Genomic DNA, 22342 nt, shown 5'->3' with positions numbered 1-22342 from the left:
TTATCATTGATCCATGAGTGAGAGATCAAGAAAAACACATGTTAAATAAACCATTGTACATGAAACAGAGACTCCTGTAATGATTCTTAATATCAAAATTGGGGTAAGGAGTTCGTATAGGTAGAAGATGGTCTACGTTTCGACCCAAAGGTGTAGGACATTGGATCCTTACTGGAGGGTCTTCATCAGGACGTGAGGGGGTGAAGGGAACGGTGGGGCAGAGTCCTGACAGCGCAGGTAGACAAAGTCACAAGCCTACTGGGCGTGTTGCGTCTCCAGGCAGGGCCAGTCCGAGTAAATATTAAAGGTGTCTGTTGGTAAATAGGTCAACCGTTCTGGATGGCACGGCAGATAGGGTCCCTCAAACGCGATTATGGCAAACTCCCAGGCGCTCGTCCAAGGGGGATTGTGAAATGCTATCAGCAAGGAGCCGGCTCAGCGTGTCTCCTTGGAAGTGGCAGGGGGCCTCCGTAGCCTGAGCGTCCCAAAAAGTGGATCAGGCAGCCATCCGTGAAGGGTCAGAGCGGAGCCAGCGTTAGCGCGTGTATGCCTGGAACCAGGCTACGGAGGCCCCCTGCCACTTCCAAGGAGACACGCTGAGCCGGCTCCTTGCTGATAGCATTTCACAATCCCCCTTGGACGAGCGCCTGGGAGTTTGCCATAATCGCGTTTGAGGGACCCTATCTGCCGTGCCATCCAGAACGGTTGACCTATTTACCAACAGACACCTTTAATATTTACTCGGACTGGCCCTGCCTGGAGACGCAACACGCCCAGTAGGCTTGTGACTTTGTCTACCTGCGCTGTCAGGACTCTGCCCCACCGTTCCCTTCACCCCCTCACGTCCTGATGAAGACCCTCCAGTAAGGATCCAATGTCCTACACCTTTGGGTCGAAACGTAGACCATCTTCTACCTATACGAACTCCTTACCCCAATTTTGATATTAAGAATCATTACAGGAGTCTCTGTTTCATGTACAATGGTTTATTTAACATGTGTTTTCTTGATCTCTCACTCATGGATCAATGATAATGATGGTTTCACCTGTGGATTTGTGCTTATGATTAGTGATGTTAACTAATTGTAACACTTAAAACCCCCCCTCCCCCCTCACCCCTCCTTCTGCACTCCTCCCCCTCCCCTGTGTGGGCACACTTGATCTTTGTGCATTATACTAGTGAATGTAAAAACATTATACGTTTTTTCTGGGTTCAGTGAAAATAAAAACACTGTCAACCATAAGTACCTTTTGGTTTTGATCTTGTGTAACTGTGTGAAGATTAATTATCTATTGTGTTTTCTGGTCTGGGACCCTTTCATATACTTCAATCTATTACCCAGGTCCCACTGACCACATGGGTCGAACCCTTCTGTCTACAGCATAATGCCAGAGGCACAAATTAAAATTTGGTTTGCCACAGGTGACACCGAACACTTCCGGGTATGTTGAGCAGTGACGCCTTGTTGCCAAACAGCTTTGAGGGCATTTAGTCGGACGATCTAGAAGATCTAGACATGCCAGATTATAGCTCAAGTGACCAGCACAGATGGTGAACAGCCCATACAACATTTACTACTAAAACTGCTGCAATACTATTCTGCTACTTCTGAAGTAATTGCTAACCTGCTAACTTATTCATCTGATACTAAACACAGTATATTAATATATTTATAATAGCAACTACACCCTAAACTCAATAATATGCCGAGACCAATTGGGCATTGCCAATGCTTGTTTAGATCAAGCCTGGGCAGCGAAGGCACTTGCGACATGCTTTATTGGGGCATGGAACTGAAGCCATGCCCATATTTGTCATTGGCTTGTGTCTTTGCCCTTAGTAAATGCTGGCTTCTGATTCGTTAATAGGCTTGTTAGTCCCTCCTTACTACGACCTTGTCTTCATTTGTAACCTCTCATGAGGACTGGCCATTTTACTTCTGTTGTTACACGGTACGTCTTTTTAGGTCCGAGCGCTTTGGCTTTTCAGCCAATCACGTGCACGCGTTGCCATTGCCTTCAATGGCAACGCGTGCACGTCAGAGATTCTTTCACGGGAGTGCGCTCCACCATCTTGCAGCAATTATGGCTCCCGCCAGTGAATCGCACCCCACCCCCCCACCGCGCGAGGTGCTTGTGTTTGTTGCTGGGTTTTCCACTCTACACTCCACTCTCATCATCACCTTGCACTTTGCACCACGACTTCAGCATGATTGGCGATTAGGTGTAAATATTTGGTGATGTTTTGGTATAGCTGTGGGAAGCCGCAGGACATTGCGCGACAAGCACCCTTTTCATTTTGAACTTTACCCACATCGTCTCTCCTTTGTGTGCAGCTACACTTGAACGACCACTACCCTTCAATCAGGCGAGAGAGCCCCGGAAGCAGCAACATTCACAGAGGATGGCAGCAAGCGTTCAGAGCTCGCTGCTGCGCCTTGCGCTGCCTTTCCCTGTACACCTTGACTGCAAGGCAGCAGACTGACATGCAATTTAATCCAATTAATCCATTTATTCCCGGGATAAAGCAGCAGCCTCTCGGAACAGGCGCCGCAGCCGTTTACCAGGGGCAGGAGCAGGCAGGAATTTTTATTTGGGTGGGCCAAGGGTGCATTTGGGTGGGCCACTGCGAGCTCGATTTGTCACATATATGTCTGGGCAAGCCTGCATAAGGGCCCTCCTTAATCTCTTGTTAGTCTTACAAGGCCCAGCAAAGCACAATCTTTACCAAATCTCTTTCTAAAAATTATCACTCTCAAAAAGTGTTTTTTCCATGTAATGTTTCTTTGATGGGAAGAGGAGGTTTCTGAGGTGGCAGTATCAGGCAAATGACACTTCTCGGGCTCCCTCTGTGCGAGCCTTTAGGGAGAATCTCTCTTCATTACTACCTCCACCGGACCCCGGAGTCTGCAACGCACTCCCTTACAGGCTTGATTATCCACTACTCCTCTCCAGTGCACCTCATCGTATAGCTGACCTTGGAGCCCCAGCCCCATATCAGGCACCATCAGGCTCCACTTTCATTTTTCCCAGTAAAAACATTAGTCAAATCACCTTCAAACTTAAAACATTGAATATAGCAGTAAATATAATTAGCACGCACTTTGAAGTATGTTCCACAGAAACTCTTAAGACCCAACTGCTAACTAAATAAACAAAAACAGAAAGGCCATGACCTGGCCGGCTTTAGCGCTGGTGCGAAGGTCCTTTTCAGCCCACCACTGACCTCTTTCTCCGTAAATACCTTTACTACCACCTTCCAACAGTGCCCCTCATCCCTTCATGGGCCCCCTATTGACCTCCTCCTCGGATTCCCTCACTGCCACCCTCCACCAGTGCCCCCTCATCTCTCTGTAGCTCCTCCCCCTCATTACCTCCTCCTCAGACTCCCTCACTTCCACCCTCCCCCAGTGCCCCTCATCTCTCTGTGGCCCCTCCCCCTCATGACCTCCTCCTCAGACTCCCTCACGTCCACCCTCCCCCAGTGCCCCTCATCTCTCTGTAGCCCCTCCCCCTCATGACCTCCTCCTCAGACTCCCCCACGTCCACCCTCCACCAGTGCCCCTCATCTCTCTGTGGCCCTTCACCCTCATGACCTCCTCCTCAGACTCCCTCACTTCCACCCTCCCCCAGTGCCCCTCATCTCTCTGTAGCCCCTCCCCCTCATGACCTCCTCCTCAGACTCCCTCACTACCACCCTCCACCAGTGCCCCTCATCTCTCTGTGGCCCCTCCCCCTCATGACCTCCTCCTCAGACTCCCTCACTTCCACCCTCCCCCAGTGCCCCTCATCTCTCTGTAGCCCCTCCCCCTCATGACCTCCTCCTCAGACTCCCTCACGTCCACCCTCCCCCAGTGCCCCTCATCTCTCTGTACCCCCTCCCCCTCATGACCTCCTCCTCAGATTCCCTCACGTCCACCCTCCCCCAGTGCCCCTCATCTCTCTGTAGCCCCTCCCCCTCATGACCTCCTCCTCAGATTCCCTCACTACCACCCTCCCCCAGTGCCCCTTATCTCTCTGAGGAGGAGGTCATGAGGGGGAGGGACTACAGACTCCCTCACTTCCACCCTCCCCCAGTGCCCCTCCCCCTCATGACCCCCTCCTCAGATTCCTTCACTACCACCCTCCCCCCAGTGCCCCTCATCTCTCTGTGGCCCCTCCCCCTCATGACCTTCTCCTCAGACTCCCTCACTTCCACCCTCCCCCAGTGCCCCTCATCTCTCTGTAGCCCCTCCCCCTCATGACCTCCTCCTCAGATTCCCTCACTACCACCCTCCCCCAGTGCCCCTCATCTCTCTGTAGCCCCTCCCCCTCATGACCTCCTCCTCAGATTCCCTCACTACCACCCTCCCCCAGTGCCCCTTATCTCTCTGAGGAGGAGGTCATGAGGGGGAGGGACTACAGACTCCCTCACTTCCACCCTCCCCCAGTGCCCCTCATCTCTCTGTAGCCCCTCCCCCTCATGACCTCCTCCTCAGACTCCCTCACTACCACCCTCCACCAGTGCCCCTCATCTCTCTGTGGCCCCTCCCCCTCATGACCTCCTCCTCAGACTCCCTCACTTCCACCCTCCCCCAGTGCCCCTCATCTCTCTGTAGCCCCTCCCCCTCATGACCTCCTCCTCAGACTCCCTCACGTCCACCCTCCCCCAGTGCCCCTCATCTCTCTGTAGCCCCTCCCCCTCACGACCTCCTCCTCAGATTCCCTCACGTCCACCCTCCCCCAGTGCCCCTCATCTCTCTGTAGCCCCTCCCCCTCATGACCTCCTCCTCAGATTCCCTCACTACCACCCTCCCCCAGTGCCCCTTATCTCTCTGAGGAGGAGGTCATGAGGGGGAGGGACTACAGACTCCCTCACTTCCACCCTCCCCCAGTGCCCCTCCCCCTCATGACCCTCTCCTCAGATTCCTTCACTACCACCCTCCCCCCAGTGCCCCTCATCTCTCTGTAGCCCCTCCCCCTCATGACCCCCTCCTCAGATTCCCTCACGTCCACCCTCCCCCAGTGCCCCTCATCTCTCTGTAGCCCCTCCCCCTCATGACCTCCTCCTCAGATTCCCTCACTACCACCCTCCCCCAGTGCCCCTTATCTCTCTGAGGAGGAGGTCATGAGGGGGAGCCTCCCCCTCATGACCTCTTCCTCAGATTCCCTCACTACCACCCTCCCCCAGTGCCCCTTATCTCTCTGAGGAGGAGGTCATGAGGGGGAGGGACTACAGACTCCCTCACTTCCACCCTCCCCCAGTGCCCCGCCCCCTCATGACCCCCTCCTCAGATTCCTTCACTACCACCCTCCCCCCAGTGCCCCTCATCTCTCTGTGGCCCCTCCCCCTCATGACCTTCTCCTCAGACTCCCTCACTTCCACCCTACCCCAGTGCCCCTCATCTCTCTGTAGCCCCTCCCCCTCATGACCTCCTCCTCGGATTCCCTCACTACCATCCTCCCCCAGTGCCCCTCATCTCTCTGTAGCCCCTCCCCCTCATGACCTCCTCCTCAGATTCCCTCACTACCACCCTCCCCCAGTGCCCCTTATCTCTCTGAGGAGGAGGTCATGAGGGGGAGGGACTACAGACTCCCTCACTTCCACCCTCCCCAGTGCCCCTTATCTCTCTGTAGTAGACCCTCACCCTCATGACCTCCTCCTCAGACTCCCTCATTACTACCCTCCACCACTGAGCTATGCACATACAATACAGTGTATCTGCATTTAAAAACTACTAACATACAAATGATTACTCTCCAACAGGATTATTAATCACCAGCGTCATCTGGGCATTTTATATTGTCTTATTGTTGTCCTGCATCTGCCCTGATAATGATAAAAACTGTTTAAATGAAGCGCACGAAGTATGTTACCTGCTGGGCCTGAGCAGATTTAAAAAATAAAATCAAATAACACCTTCTCTTACCTACTACTCCATTAGTCATACGTTGCGTCACAGCCTGATGTGAGAAGCAGCTGCAGGTGGCAGGAAAGGTGAATAGGAAGAAACAAATGTATTTTCTCCTGTGCTGCATAGACAAAGAAATATCCATGCAGCAGAACAGTAGGCAAAGGTTAACATTAACAAAGAGATGAAGGGGTGAAACAATAAACAAAGCCTCCTTAACATGTTCATGGTCTTTTAAAGACCTGTGAAGTACTCGGGTGCGGCTGCGATAATCTCTAAAACTGTCTGTGTGTTTGTGTATTCGCAAGGGAAGCTGTCTCAGCCAGGCGCAAACACACACAGACAGCCCTTTGAACCCAATGCCGTTGCGCGCCTGCCTTCAAGCCCTCACTGCGAGGGCCAAGGCTCCTGTTTGGGTGGGCCAAGGCTCCTGTTTGGGTGGGCCAAGGCTCCTGTTTGGGTGGGCCAAGGCTCCTGTTTGGGTGGAACAAGGCTCATGTTTGGGTGGGCCAAGGCTCCTGTTTGGGTGAGCCAAGGCTCCTGTTTGGGTGGGCCAAGGCTCCTGTTTGGGTGGAACAAGGCTCATGTTTGGGTGGGCCAAGGCTCCTGTTTGGGTGGGCCAAGGCTCCTGTTTGGGTGGGCCAAGGCTCCTGTTTGGGTGGGCCAAGGCTCATGTTTGGGTGGAACAAGGCTCATGTTTGGGTGGGCCAAGGCTCCTGTTTGGGTGGGCCAAGGCTCCTGTTTGGGTGGGCCAAGGCTCCTGTTTGGGTGGGCCAAGGCTCCTGTTTGGGTGGGCCAAGGCTCCTGTTTGGGTGGAACAAGGCTCCTGTTTGGGTGGGCCAAGGCTCCTGTTTGGGTGAGCCAAGGCTCCTGTTTGGGTGGACAGGAGGAGGAGGAGGCAAGGGTCAACGAGCTGGGATTTTACTGCTCTTCTATTGAAAGGCCCAACATAGGTTTTATTTGAGCAGGCTTTGATTGTGGTCCCTGCATTTTCTCTTTGCTTTCCCACATCAAGGGGTTTGGTTTGAGAACCTTCATCATGCCCTTAGTTCGGCAAAGCACATCGCCCTTTCTGCTTTTCTGAGCACTTTATAAATCAGTGAGAAAGCATTTTTTTATTTCCTCATAGTCGTACTTCTTTTCAGGGAGGTTTTAGATTCTGCAGCACCTTGACCCACCTGAGATTTGCTTTGATCAGTTTCATTAGAGGGTCACTTATAATTAGGAAAAGATACTGCTAATGGGTTGGGCTTTGGTCTTGGTCGTGGGATTTAAGTTATCGACATTTTATACCATATTTATATTTGTTGAGATCCTGAATGTGTTTATCTATGTGTTTTAATAAATGAAATTTGAGTCTAATATGTTTGTAACTTGTACTTTTATGGCGTATGTAATCCAAATAAAGTTTTATGTCCGTCTGATATGTCGTAATTGTGCCAACTCAGCTGTAACAATATTGTGACCACTGACTTGCTCTTGACAGTAATCCGGTATCACAGCTTTAGCTGAGGCCCCCAATTCCTAGTCTCATCATTCACTTAGCACCCAGGGCGTCTCATCATTGCACACACATACATACATGCCACCGTTACCACTTAGTTCATTCCTGGAGACCCACACATGTCACTGCAGATCCAGGGCTTGCTACCAGCCACAGCAAGCTCCAGCACATGGCCAAATGTGGGTGGCGACCTGGGGACTGGTGTCTGAGTGACCCCAGAGTACCCTTGCACAAAGCCTAGCACCAGACATCTGTCTGTCCCTTGCTTCATGGTAATGGAGGACCACGAGTGTATCTTGTGGGGTCACACACAACGTTAACTAGGATGCTTCACGTCTCCATACACTAGTGCTGTTGCTTCGATATAATGGTTTGGAAGCATGCCTTGTGCGCTCACAAATGGCACAGAGTCCAGGGTCATCAGACTATATTAAGCCAACCAATACGTTCAGTGAAGGAAAAGGTCCAAGAGACAAAGGTGTTGCCAAAGCAATTACACTATTAAATGTCAAAAGTTGTCTTCTGAAATATCAACATTGCAAATTGTACTTGTAACGCTTGCCCTTCTCTAATAAACACAGTGATGGAGCGAACTACACACTGGAATGCCTCACATCTGAGTGGCTGGTGGTGGGAGGGCTGCAGGGGAGCCTAAGCTCCTCCCCACCCTCTTCCGGGACAGACTAATCACCAGGCTAGAAATAGACACTCTGGAGATACTTCAAACTCATCAGGGCGTTCAGTCTCATCACCACATAAAACAGGCGGGGAGATTAGTTTATTAGCAAAGGTTTATTGCATAAAATAAGTCATTCTTGGTAAACAGCTCCCTGCGATAGTGTCATTTGTTTAGTTGTCAATCTCACCCCTCACACTAGAACAGGACAACAACTGACCTCACAAAACACATCACAGCATGCGATGAAATACTCCTTACAGTGTCTTTATCTGACAATCTGTTTTGCTTTGTAAAGTATGTGAAAGTTAGTTTTTGTGTATTTAATTCCCACCAGAATAGCGGCCAAACTCCAGCCGACTTCTACCATATGGTCTGGCTTTGCCCAGGCCTTGACCCATTCTGGTCCGAGGTGGAATCTGAACTCACACAGACCTTGGGTTGGCAGGTTCCACACAATCCCTTACGTCTTCCCTCGGTGTATTTAATGGTTTGGACGGCTCTAGAGCGGACAAACATTTACTGGGAACGCTGGTCGCTGTGGCTAAACGAGATATTGCAGCAGCCTGGGCCCAGCCCAACCCCACTACCCTGCAAAAGTCTCGCCGGGGAGTGGATTGGTTCACAGCCCAAGAGGAACCACTCTTTGAGACACATGGTTGTCCTGCGAGGTTCCACAGGGTTTGGGGCAAATCGCTGAACCTACTGTTTTAAATCGACAGCTTTGGCTCTTCCATGTAACGGGGTGCTGCTTTCCAGCTTGGGTGAGGTTTTTTACTGTCTGTTGGAGATGGAATTGGCTTTACTGTGTAAGATGTATGCTGTCTTTTTGTTTGTTTGTTTTTCAAAATGATAATAGAAACAAAAATTATTCTCACCAGAATAAACCATCTCAAAACATTATGAATTGTGTAACGGTCTCGGCAGTTGAAACTGCAGAATTATATGGTTGGTGCCACCTTTGTATGTTATTAGAATCTGGACAGCCATGAATCCTCTTTTGATCTCTCAGCCTGGATAGGTTGTACAGAATATTTACACAGCAGGTCCGAAGATACTGATAGGGAGTAGATGTTCCTGCTTTAGTGATGAAAGGAGTTTATATTTTTTGTCCACAAGTGGCAATTGTTTCCGATTTCTTTTCCTAGTTTCTTTTTCCCATGTGCTCAGGTCTTTCAATAATTTTCTGCAGACATCCACAACAGCTTCGACAACCAACCCGGAGACCAACCCACCCAACCATATGCTGAACATTCTCCCCCCTTAAACACCCTTAACGACTGGAACCCAATCTCCACTGAGGACACCATCCGCCTGATGAACTCCATCCACTCAGGATCCCCCACAGACCCATGTCCTCACCACATCTTCAACAAAGCAGACTCCGTCATAGCACCGCACCTCCGAGACGTCATCAACTGCTCCTTCAACTCCGCCACCTTCCCGGAAAGCTGGAAACACGCTGAACTCACCGCCCTTCTGAAAAAACCCACAGCAGACCCCACCGAACTCAAAAATTACCGCCCCATATCGCTCCTTCCTTTCCCGGCCAAAGTCATCGAGAAAGCTGTCAACAACCAGCTCGCCGCCTTCCTCGAAGCCAACAAATCCCTCGACTCCTCACAATCTGGCTTCCGAGCAAAACACAGCACTGAGACCGCCCTCATCGCAGCAACAGACGACATTCGAACTCTACTGGACAATGGAGACACAGTCGCCCTCATCCTCCTCAACCTCTCTGCAGCCTTCGACACAGTCTGCCACAGCACCCTCTTACAACGCCTCAGAAACATCGGAATACAAGGAAAAGCACTTGAATGGATCACCTCGTTCCTCTCCGGAAGAACCCAGAGAGTCTGCCTTCCACCATTCAAGTCCGAGGCCACTGAAGTCATCTGTGGCGTACCACAAGGATCCTCACTCAGTCCCACCCTCTTCAACGTATACATGAGCCCCCTCGCGGCCATCGCTCGCCAACACAACCTCAACATCATCTCTTACGCGGATGACACTCAACTGATCCTTTCTCTCACCAATGACCCCAACACCGCCAAAACTAACCTACATGAAGGAATGAAAGAAGTTGCCGAATGGATGAAACACAGCCGTCTGAAACTGAACTCAGATAAAACAGAAGTCCTCATCTTAGGTACATCCCCCTCTGCATGGGACGACTCTTGGTGGCCGGAAGCCCTTGGAAAAGCACCCATCCCGACAGACCACGCACGGAACCTAGGCGTTATCCTGGATTCTTCACTTTCAATGAACAGACAAGTAAGCGCCGTATCCTCATCCTGCTTCAACATTCTTCGCATGCTCAAAAAAACATTTCGCTGGATCCCCACCGAAACCAGAAAAACAGTCACCCATGCTCTGGTCACGAGCCGACTGGACTACGGAAACACCCTCTACGCAGGTACTACCGCTAAACTCCAGAAGAAACTCCAACGAATCCAAAACGCCTCAGCCAGGATCATATTAGACATCCCGCGTAACGAACACATCTCTGGGCACCTGAAAGACCTCCACTGGCTACCCGTCAATAAGAGGATCACTTTCCAACTGCTAACCCACGCACACAAATCACTCTACGACATCGGACCAGAATGCCTCAACTCACGACTGTCCTTCTACACCCCCTCCCGCCAACTACGTTCTTCCAGCCAAGCCCTCGCCACTGTACCTCGCATCAACAAGACCACCATGGGAGGCAGATCCTTCTCATACCTGGCAGCTAAAACATGGAACTCACTCCCCACTTACCTTCGCCTTACCCAGAACCACCTAGCATTCAGAAAGCAACTTAAAACGTGGATATTTGACAAGTAATCCTTCTCCCCTCCCTTAGCGCCTTGAGACCCTCTGGGTATGTAGTGCGCTATATAAATTCTTTGACTTGACTTGACTTGACAGTAGGTAACATGTCCTCAACACTGCACACATTTCATGAGAGTCGGATAGGTTTAATTCGCAGCGAAGCAGCCTCTGTGAAGTTCGTTGCTTGGTGAAGTGACGTTTAAGAACCTACATTCTGTTTGGAGACCCTGCGAACATTAGAGTGACATTTAGAGGAAAGGGAGGACCTCATCCCGGAAGGATTGTTAGATGTCATAGGAGGTCTAACTTCAGATGTAGATTCTTAGATGATGTAAAAGATCACATGAAAGGTTTTTTAGCAGTGCTTTGAGAAGGCTTCCATCTTGTATGCGTTACTTGATGCTGCTGAGCACCACGTTTTGTTTACAGCAGTTTCCATACCCCTTGCGGCGTCATGGCCGTCGCCTGCGTGTTCTTTGATGGTGTGCAAGGCTTGCCTTAAGATCAAAGCTCTTGCTTCACACAGGGCAGTGATAAAGCACCTGGCCTGTGTGTACGCTTTGATGCCGTACAAGGGTCGCCTTCTGAGCAAACCTCTTGGAATACACAGTGCAGTGATAAGGCCTCTCTCCTGTGTGTATGCTTTGATGGTGTACAAGGACTGCCTTAAGAGTAAAGCCCTTGGAACACACAGTGCAGTGATAAGGCCTCTCTCCTGTGTGAGTTCTTTGAGGCAGTACAAGGTGTACCTTCTGAGAAAAGGGAACCACTTTCCAAGACGACACCCGAGGAGACCACACGAAAGACAAATCTGGCGAAGGTGAACACTTACATCACCCGTGCGGATGCGTATTTGACATCCTTTTGCGCTGGAATATATTCATCTTTCAAAATTTCGATCAATCTACCACAAAATAAAAGGATAGCTGCCATCCTAGCATCTGGAGTCTGGTGCAATCACAGTAGCTGAAGAAATTTGATCCAACTGATAAAAATTCGGAATATTAAATTATATCTCATCCATTCGCCCTGAAGAAGTCCTTCGGACGAAACGCGTTGGCTACTTTGTGAAGATTGAAAATAAAGAAAGAAAAGAATATATAATGGCTTACTGATATATTTTTTGACCTCTCTGATATTACTCACTGTACATTATATGGTGTGCCGAACTATTTCTTTGAACTCTCTCCTGTGTGAGTTCTTTGATGCAGTACAAGGTGTACCTTCTGAGAAAAGGGTTTGGAACACACAGTGCAGTGATAAGGCTTCTCTCCTGTGTGTACGCTTTGATGTTGTAGAAGATTTCCCTTCCGAGTAAAACTTTTCTCACAGATATTGCAGTGATAAGGCCTCTCTCCTGTGTGTATGCTTTGATGGTGTACAAGGGCTGCCTTATGAGAAAAGCCCTTGGAACACACAGTGCAGTGATAAGGCCTCTCTCCTGTGTGTACACTTTGATGCTGTACAAGGTACGCCTTCCGAGAAAAGGGTTTGGAACACACAGTGCAGTGATAAGGCTTCTCTCCTGTGTGTACGCTTTGATGTTGTAGAAGATTTCCCTTCTGAGTAAAACTTTTCTCACAGATATTGCAAAGAAAGGGCCGCTCTCCTCTGAGAGTTTTTTCATGCGTCTTTCCAGTGAATGTTTTCTTACACTCAGCACAGGCATAAGCTCTTAGGCCGGTGTGTATTCTTTTCTGCCTTGCAAGTAGTGTTTTATTGTTAAAATTCTCCCTCCTCAGTATTCCTTGGTGTTTTCTTTCATTCATTTTATAAGCAAAATTCTTCCTTCCTCCGGAAGCTTTACGTTTCTCTTTCCCATTCATACTTTCTGTCGTCGGCTGCTGTGCTGCAGAATAAAATGAACACTGAAAATTATACATGGGAAATATTTCTTGAAAGAAATGCACGGTTATAATATGAGAAAGGTGGACAGTAATATCTAGGAAGGAAGGAAATGTTACTACCTGTAAACAATCATTCGTTGCTTGTAGTTCTACGGTTCCCATGTGGTGATCTCTCATGGGCAGAGTTCTGACTACTTAAAAAAAAGAATTTAAAGATTGAGTTTTGATCTGGAGAATGACTTGTAATCCATAGCAGGGAACTCACTAACCTTCTCTGCTGCCTAAGACTGCTAGCGAGCAGCCATCCACCCTCGCGGGACACTCCCTTCACACCACACCACCCTGGTGGGACTCTTGGTCCCAGGGTGCATCGCTCCATCTCGAGTGGCCATAGCTGCTGCAGAGGGAGGCGCTGACATCGCGCTACAAAGCGCCGCCTTCCCCCAAGTAGCGCGGGACTCACTAACCTTCTCTGATGCCGGAGACTGCTAGCGAGCAGCCATCCACCCTCGCGGGACACTCCCTTCACACCACACCACCCTGGTGGGACTCTTGGTCCCAGGGTGCATCGCTCCATCTCGAGTGGCCATAGCTGCTGCAGAGGGAGGCGCTGACATCGCGCTACAAAGCGCCGCCTTCCCCCAAGTAGCGCGGGACTCACTAACCTTCTCTGATGCCGGAGACTGCTAGCGAGCAGCCATCCACCCTCGCGGGATGCTCCCTTCACGCCACACCACCCTGGTGGAACTCTTGGTCCCAGGGTGCGTCGCTCCACCTCGAGTGGCCACAGCTGCTGCAGGGGGAGGTGCTGACATCGCGCTACAAAGCGCCACCTTCATCCACGCAACGTGGAACGCGCACAGATGACGACCGGGCAAAGCTTGTGCCAAGAGCGGGCCCATCTGAGCCCGTCCGAGCCTGGAAGAGACTGGACAGGGCCACCCCTCTAATAGGTTACCTAAAGTAAGTTTAGTGGGCTGCTTGAATGAAGTTAAAGTATTGTATGTATCATAACTTGTAGAGGGGCTTATTAGGGCGTCTCTTAGCGGCCTGCAAATACAACGGGAAGTTTACTATTCGTACAGTTTTTCACATTTCTCTTTGTATCCCGTCTGAGTAATTAGCCCCACTTAAGTATGGGAGATAGTCCACCCCTAACCTCCAGGCCTAATACGCGCCAGAAAGCTTCTAAGCATACACCTAACACAAAACCAACTGCTATTGATAAAATGTTACGGCAGGCGATTGGTGCTGTCTCTAATGAGATTGAACGCACAGAACGTAGGCTTTCTTTGACACCTTCAATCCCATGCCCCTCTTTGGTTTTAGAATCGGGAGTTCCTGATCTAGCCCAGATGTTTGATCTCTCTGCCACCCCTGACTTAATGTTGCCCCCGGAAAGGGTTCTTTCTGTATGCCCCGTTAAATCACCTCTGAAGGGGGCCAATAGGAAACACCTTCAAAGCAAACAAAAGGAGAAAAAGGGGGGAAGCATGTGAGTTCCTTATCGAGAGTAACGTCAATGACCCCGACTGTGAGCAACAAGCCTAATGGAAGTAGTCAGCTAGCATTGGAGCCCCCAATATGGGCTTCAACTTTGCTAAAAGAAATTAAAGAGCATTTGGAAACACACATCCATAGTGAGATGGGAGTTCTCAGACAGCATTTAGAGAAGCTTACCTTGAAGGTCCATTTATGGGGAAGTAAAATTGATGCCCTTTCTAAAACTCTGGGTAATTTGAAAATAACAGAACTGGCCTCTATACAACAGAGCAATCAGGTGGCCACACTCCTCCGAAATGAAATGTTAATAGAGAATCTAATTCTGAAGCTGAGCCTTTCACTGCAGCCAATCACGCTACGATACCAGGGGGGTCTTGTCTTGGGGCAGTAAGGGCAGTAAAGGAGGGGGCAGCTGGCCATGGCCTGACGCCACTGGCATCTATAACGGATCTGCCAGCAGAGGGTAGCTCTCCGAGCACTAGTAGAGGAGATCCTGGGAACAATATAGATCCTAATAGATCAATAATCAAACATACTCTGCCATGTATAGATCGGCCTTCTGCCTCAACTCCTTATACTGTCATTCTAACTGGAATTCCTGAGCTGGAATCAAATAGAGCAGAGCAATACCCAGAGTTAAACAATAAAGTAATTTTTTGGCTAGATAAACACAGACCATTGCCCCCCCTAATCGAGAGTGACATTTTATTTGCTAGGCGGGTTAGTTTTACAAGATTAAAGAAAAGATTCCAAACAAACAGAAAAGGTCTGTTAGAAAAGAAGAACAGTGGTATGGGAAGTCCTGTAGGGCCGCATACAAAGGTCTAGCGGAAGCTGTTAATCAAAAGATAGAGATAAAATTAAGAGCGCTAGAGTATTATATAAGAAAAGGCAACATGATGCCAAACGAGCATGGGACGAGGACTACTGGGGTGAGCAGCTGGGAGCTAGTAAAGAACGCTCCATGTGTACCTTTTGGGATATGGTTAGGTGGGGTAGGGGGCTCAAAAGGGCTGAACCTACTAACCATGTTCCCCCCGAATTTATGGGTTTCTCATTATACCACCCAGTTTGCCCCTACTGAGCTGCTGGGCGTTAGTGAGGCTCCCATCACCATCGAGCAAGATACCATCCCCCTATGCTTCACTAGAGTTTAAGTTATAAAGGTGCTGGATACCATCCCTAAAGGCAGGGCACCTGGTTTGGACTCAATCCCTGCTAACCTATTTATGCAAGACAAGGAGGTGTGGGCATCATATATATTAGCGCTAATAAACAGTATCGCAAAGGGTTCACCCATACCCGAAACCTGGAAGGGCGCAGTGATAATTCCTATACATAAGAAAGGGGAACGCTCAGATCCGGGAAACTACAGGCCTATAAGTTTAATTGATTGTATCCAAAAAGCAGTAGCTAGGCTTGTCCTTCTGAGGATACAAGCAGGGATTGAGGAGGAAGAGGTAATCTCTCCACTCCAAGCTGGGTTTCGTAGTCACACTAGTACGATCGATCAAATATTTTGATTGGTTTTAATTTACTGGCGGGTTGTGGTACTGGGAGGGGGTACACTGTACGCTGCTTTTATTGATTTTAAATCAGCGTTCGACTTGGTGCCTCGTCACAAAATGTGGACTGTCTTTGCAGAACAGGGTATGCTGTATGCCCTTGAACATCCTTTCTTTCTTAATTAAGTTACACGAGGGTAACTATGCCCAAGTCCGCTGGAACCAACAAGGGAGCGTTACAGAAAAATTCCTAATCTCCAGGGGTGTGCGCCAAGGGTGTGTATTGGCACCGACTCTTTTTTCATTATACATCAACAGGGTGATCAGCTATTTTGAACACCACCCAACTGATGCCCCCAAGTTGGATGGGAAGCTGATCCCCCTGTTGATGTTTGCCGACGACACCCTTCTAATTTCGAAAACCCAGCAAGGTTTACAGAAGGCCATAGATGCTTTTGAGTTACTTTGCAAAGACTATGGACTTGTTATAAACGTTAATAAAACCAAGTTTATGGTCTTACATGAATCTAAGCAAGTTAGAGGCAGGGCGGTCGTGAGTGGGGTACAGCTCAAGCAGTCAGAGGTTTTTTCATACTTTGGTATTACCCTGGCTTCCAAAATGGATTGGAAACATCATACTAACCAGTTGGCCATGAAACATGCTCAATTGGCAGGGGCCTTAACAAAGGAATTGTATCTCTCCCACACTAGGCCGGTTAGTCCAGTTCTTAAGATTTATGACGCGAAAACTGGCTCAGCTGTTCTTTACGGGGCAGAATTATTGGGGTTTAGCAACCTCAGCTGTTTAACGATAGCACAAAATAAATTTCTACGGGGAATTACAGGCCTCCCGGCGTCAACTCCCTTGACACCTCTTTTTTACGACCTAGGCTGCCTGCATTTGGAGGACATGGCTCGCTACAGAACAATAGCTTACTGGAGAAGATTGTGGGTTACCCCAGAACTCTTCCAGTATGCTCGGGCATTTATGGATGTACGAAATGCAGACAGGACCCATAAGATCTCATGGATGAGGGAAGCTGGAGTCACATTTAAAGCAATGGGGTTGCTAACTCTCTGGCAAGATCCTGAGGCCAATGTCTTCCCACCGAGGAATCGACTTAGAGAACTTTATTGGAGTCTGGTAGCCCAGAAAAGATTTGGTCTCTGTAGTGGCCCCTCCCTGACCGCCGCGTTTCTGGACATCAAGCATACAGCAGCCTTTGAGGGCTATTGGGTCTATATAACTGTTCCTGGAGACAGGAAAAGATACCATCAGTTTAGGATTGGTACTCTACCCATCAACAGCTATACTGCTAAATGGCGCAGTGATTCCGGTGCCACTTGTCCCTTTTGTCCCTCTGAAAGGGAAAGTATTGACCACATACTTTTTTTTTTGCTTCTTTTTATTGAAAATGTTCATATATAAACAACAAGGCAAGGAAAAACATCACATACAGTACTGATTCCAAGACAGGGAAGGAAAAGCAATACATCAAAATCAGCAATCAATGTAGGAGAGAGGGGGTGGGTGAAGGGAGATGTCAGAGTTATAGCATATGTAGAGCAATAGCGGAATGCAGGCTCAGGGGGAGAGCGGAATATCCGGGATATCCACTACAGGCGGTGTACATATATTTCCGCGGTATCCATTCCAGGGTCCCCACACTCTACACCACTTTCGGGGTCTGCCTTGGGCCAGGTACACCATCTTTTCCCTGAACATACACCAATCTATGTTTTCCTTCCATGCCATAACCGTAGGTGCCCTCGGGGACCCCCACAATTGGGCAATGTCTCTCTTAGCAATCATGGCCCCCAGGGTCACCCACAGCGTCTGAGCTACATTATGATCCGTTGGTTCCAAAACATTCAGTAGACAGCGCCTAACCTCCGGCCGAAGGGCAATCCCCGTCACTTCATTCATTACATCATGCACCTCACGCCAGTAGGCAACGATCTCACAACATTCCCAAAGAATGTGAAGGAATGACCCCACCTGCCCACATCCTCGTTTACACAGACCATCTTCAGAAAAACCCATGTGAACCAAACGAGGGCCCGTGACATAAATCCTATGTAGAATCTTAAGTTAAACTAACCGGAGTCGAGCTGGGATTGCGACCTCCTTTGGAGAGGAGATCAAAGATTGCCAGTCTTCGTCATCCAGTTCAAGACCGTCACGGGTCCACAATTCTTGGAGATGTAATAGGAGGTCTGTTCTATCATTGATTAGTTTTTTATAAACTAGGGAGATGGTGCTATCAGGCACATAGCCATCCAACAATCTGTCCTCGAGCGGAGACGACTGCGGAACTACCTCCCCGACCTGGAAAACTGACCGCAAAGCATGCCGGACCTGAACATAACGGAAGTACTCAGAGCTACTTAACTCAAACTCCTCCTGCAACGACTCAAACGATTTAACCTGTCCCTTATTCCAGAGGTCACCCACCTTACTAATACCAATGAGGTCCCATTTATCGAACCCCTTGGCATTCCACAGTTTGCCAAGTTTATCTGATCAAAAAAGCGGGGTCGCCCTGGTCAGGCGATCAGTCTATCCCGTCGCGTTAGTCGCGTCCCGCCACAGGTGCACTGCTATCTCCGTGGGTCCGGACAGAACCCTGACAACAGATTTAGAATACAGCGCCCTATAATAGTTGCCACCGGGCAGGAGCCATCTATCCATGGCAAAAGCGGGGTGCGATTCGGGACCATATATGCCATGATTTATGGCTCCCAATGGGATGCCGACCACGTACTTTTTATCTACCCGAATATAAAGTCCCAAGAAGGACATGGTTGAGACCTATTTGCCTCCAGCTAGGTATACAAACAGGTTGGATTTTAAAAACAAATAACTCACAGCCTGTGGTTGTAGCCATCGCAAAATTTCTCCACTGGATGTGGATCATACAAGTTCGAGATCCTTGCATATACTAATACATTGTGTGATTTATCTAACCACATAAACTTGCACCTGTCACTTTACTGTTTTATAGAAATACAGAGTTGGAATCCTTCTTGTGTTTTTAAATAATTTGATTTATGTTTTTTCTTTTTTTTTATCAAAAAGCTGTATTCAATTCAAATTGGTATAGAATCTACCACTATTTTATTAATTAACTATTTATATTTTAATGATAATCTTACTATTTGTTGATGCTATATTTGTTACTGGATTTGTCTGAAATAGCCATAAATGTAAACTGTCCTGTTATTGTGTCTTTTATGATTTTTATCGAAATAAAGACTTTTCAATTGAATTGATATACAGGGGGACTGTGTATTAATTAACTTCAGGGACCCCAGGGGGGTTCACTACATTTTAAAATAGGACCACGTAAGGGATACTAACGGTATAAGGACCCTTCCTTTTGGCTATTTCTATCCTCCCACTCCACTAAAACAAATCATGCAAGGGGTTTGTTACCTTGAGGACTTATCTAAGGCTGCAGAAGAATCGTTCTGCTTCGGTAGTACTCAGACACTGAACTAGGCTTTGTACGTGTGTCAGATTGAATTGCTAGTACTGAATTGCTAGTACGCATAGAACTATTAAATTGAGTTGAGTGCGCTGCCTGAATGAGTTAAGATTCAGAGTAGCATGCGTCTATTTAAAAAAATTGTTACCTGATGTGTTTTTACCACCTTGGCTGCTTGAGCGATTCTCCTGCTGTGCTGGGCCATAATGTTGATGAATCTGATCATGATGAGCTGAGCTCGTCATGAGCACCCTAGAGGTATACCTCATGAGCATCGAAGGGGTTAACTGCTCACAATTTTTGAGCTGTTGGTAACATTCACTGCATAGTCGCCGCTTTGCTCCCCGGTCCACCACAGCTGGTGCTGTTTGCGTGGAGTCAAGTCAAGTCAAGTCAGATAATTTATATAGCGCACTACATACCCAGAGGGTCTCAAGGCGCTAAGGAGGGGGAGGAGGATTACTTGTCAAATATCCACGTTTTAAGTTGCTTTCTGAAAGCTAGGTGGTTCTGGGTAAGGCGGAGGTAAGTGGGGAGTGAGTTCCATGTTTTAGCAGCCAGGTAAGAGAAGGATCTGCCTCCCATGGTGGTCTTGTTGATGCGAGGTACAGTGGCGAGGGCTTGGCTGGAGGAACGTAGTTGGCGGGAGGGGGTGTAGAAGAACAGTCTTGAGTTGAGGCATTCTGGTCCGATGTCGTAGAGTGATTTGTGTGCGTGGGTTAGCAGTCGGAAAGTGATTCTCTTATTGACGGGTAGCCAGTGGAGGTCTTTCAGGTGACCAGAGATGTGTTCGTTGCGAGGGATGTCTAATATGATTCTGGCTGAGGCGTTTTGGATTCGTTGGAGTTTCTTTTGGAGTTTAGCGGTAGTGCCTGCGTAGAGGGTGTTTCCGTAGTCCAGTCGGCTCGTGACCAGAGCATGGGTGACTGTTTTCCTGGTTTCGGTGGGGATCCAGCGAAATGTTTTTTTGAGCATGCGAAGGATGTTAAAGCAGGATGAGGATACGGCGCTGACTTGTCTGTTCATTGAAAGTGAAGAATCCAGGATAACGCCTAGGTTCCGTGCGTGGTCTGTCGGGATGGGTGCTTTTCCAAGGGCTTCCGGCCAGCAAGAGTCGTCCCATGCAGAGGGGGATGTACCTAGGATGAGGACTTCTGTTTTGTCTGAGTTCAGTTTCAGATGGCTGTGTTTCATCCATTCAGCAACTTCTTTCATTCCTTCGTGTAGGTTAGTTTTGGCGGTGCAGGGGTCCTTGGTGAGAGAAAGGATCAGTTGAGTGTCATCCGCGTAAGAGATGATGTTGAGGTTGTGTTGGCGGGCGATGGTCGCGAGGGGGCTCATGTATACGTTGAAGAGGGTGGGGCTGAGAGAGGATCCTTGTGGTACGCCACAGATGACTTCGGTGGCATCGGACTTGAATGGTGGAAGGCGGACTCTCTGGATTCTTCCGGTGAGGAACGAGGTGATCCATTCAAGTGCTTTTCCATGAATTCCGAAGTTGCTGAGGCGTTGTAAAAGGGTGCTGTGGCAGACTGTGTCGAATGCTGCAGAGAGGTCGAGGAGGATGAGGGCGACTGTGTCTCCATTGTCCAGTAGAGATCGGATGTCGTCTGTTGCTGCGATGAGGGCGGTTTCAGTGCTGTGCTTGGCTCGGAAGCCGGATTGTGAGGAGTCGAGGGATTTGTTGGCTTCGAGGAAAGCGGCGAGTTGGTTGTTGACAGCTTTCTCGATTACTTTGGCCGGGAATGGAAGGAGCGAGATGGGGCGGTAATTTTTGAGTTCGGTGGGGTCCGCTGTGGGTTTTTTCAGAAGGGCGGTGAGTTCAGCGTGTTTCCAGTTTTCCGGAAAGGTGGCGGAGTTGAAGGAGCAGTTGATGACGTCTCGGAGGTGCGGTGCTATGACGGAGTCTGCTTTGTTGAAGATGTGGTGAGGGCATGGGTCTGTGGGGGATCCTGAGTGGATGGAGTTCATCAGGCGGATGGTGTCCTCAGTGGAGATTGGGTTCCAGTTGTTAAGGGTGATCGCGGGGGGAGAGTGTTCAGCGTGTGGTTGGGTGGGTTGGGCTCTGGGTTGGTTGTCGAAGCTGTTGTGGATGTCTGCAATCTTGTTGTGGAAGAATGAGGCTAGGGAGTCGCAGAGGGCTTGAGAGGGGGTGATGTCGTTGGAGTTGGCCGAGGGATTGGAAAACTCCTTGACGATGTTGAAAAGTTCCTTGCTGTTGTGGGCGTTGTTGTCAAGTCGATCCTTGAAAGCTGTTTTCTTGGCCTTTCGGATTAGTTGGTGGTGAGTGCGGGTGGCGTTTTTGAAGGCGTCCTTGGTGCTGGTGGTTGGGTCTTTTTTCCAAGCTTTTTCAAGGGTGCGGCAGAGTTTCTTGGACTTCTTAAGATCATCGTTGAACCATGAGGCCTTCTTGTTGCCAGGTTTGCTTTGACGTTTTTTCAGTGGTGCTAAGGTGTCGGCGGTGTTGGATAACCATAGGGTGAAGTTGGCGGCGGCTAGGTTTGGGTCCGAGGAGTGGGCTGGGGTGTTTAGAAGGAGCGATGAGGAGATCTGGTCGGTGGTGATTTTGTTCCAGTTTCTTTGCAGAGTTGGTTGGAGGTGGTTGGTGGGTTTGGGCTTGTTGTAGGTGAAGTGAACGCAGCTGTGGTCAGTCCAGAGGAGATCCGTAGTGTGGCTGAGGGAGACATGATTGCTGGAGGTGAAGATGGGGTCGAGTGTGTGACCTGCGATGTGGGTGGAGGAAGTGACCAGTTGTTTAAGTCCGAGGTTGGCGAGGTTGTCCAAGAGGGTGGTGGTGTTGCGGTCGTTGATCTTTTCAAGGTGAAAGTTGAGGTCTCCCAGAAGGATGTATTCTTTGGAGGGGAGCGCGTGTGGAGTGATGAAGTCCGTGATGTCTTCACTGAATTTTGCGCGGGGTCCTGGTGGTCTGTAGAGGAGGGTGCCTCTGAGTGTGGTTTTGGGGTCGATGTGGATCTGGAAGTGAAGGTGTTCGGAGTTGGCGAGGTTGGTGTCAGAGCTGGTTGAGATGCGGAGTGATTTCTTATGGACGATAGCGATTCCTCCTCCTGTGTGGCTGGTACGGTCTTTGCGAGTGATCTTATAGTCTTCAGG

The 22342-nt window shown here is 49.1% G+C and overlaps 1 protein-coding gene across 1 annotated transcript in view; it reads right to left on the bottom strand.

The window, feature by feature from the left end:
* Positions 1-11406: 11406 nt before the first annotated feature.
* Positions 11407-22342, bottom strand: part of LOC147736775 (uncharacterized) — a 105633-nt gene continuing 94697 nt past the window's right edge. The window contains exons 2-3 of the mRNA XM_086953491.1: positions 12112-12737; positions 11407-11469 (exon numbers count right to left, since the gene is read on the bottom strand). Of these exons, the coding sequence (XP_086809617.1) occupies positions 11407-11469; positions 12112-12737 (689 nt within the window). The remainder of the gene's footprint in view (positions 11470-12111; positions 12738-22342) is intronic.

Source organism: Lissotriton vulgaris, chromosome 1_2 (assembly GCF_964263255.1).
Source record: "Lissotriton vulgaris chromosome 1_2, aLisVul1.2, whole genome shotgun sequence".
NCBI lineage: Eukaryota > Metazoa > Chordata > Amphibia > Caudata > Salamandridae > Lissotriton > Lissotriton vulgaris.
The sequence above is the reverse complement of the archived record's forward strand: the minus strand, read 5'-3'. Positions and strand labels throughout refer to the sequence as shown.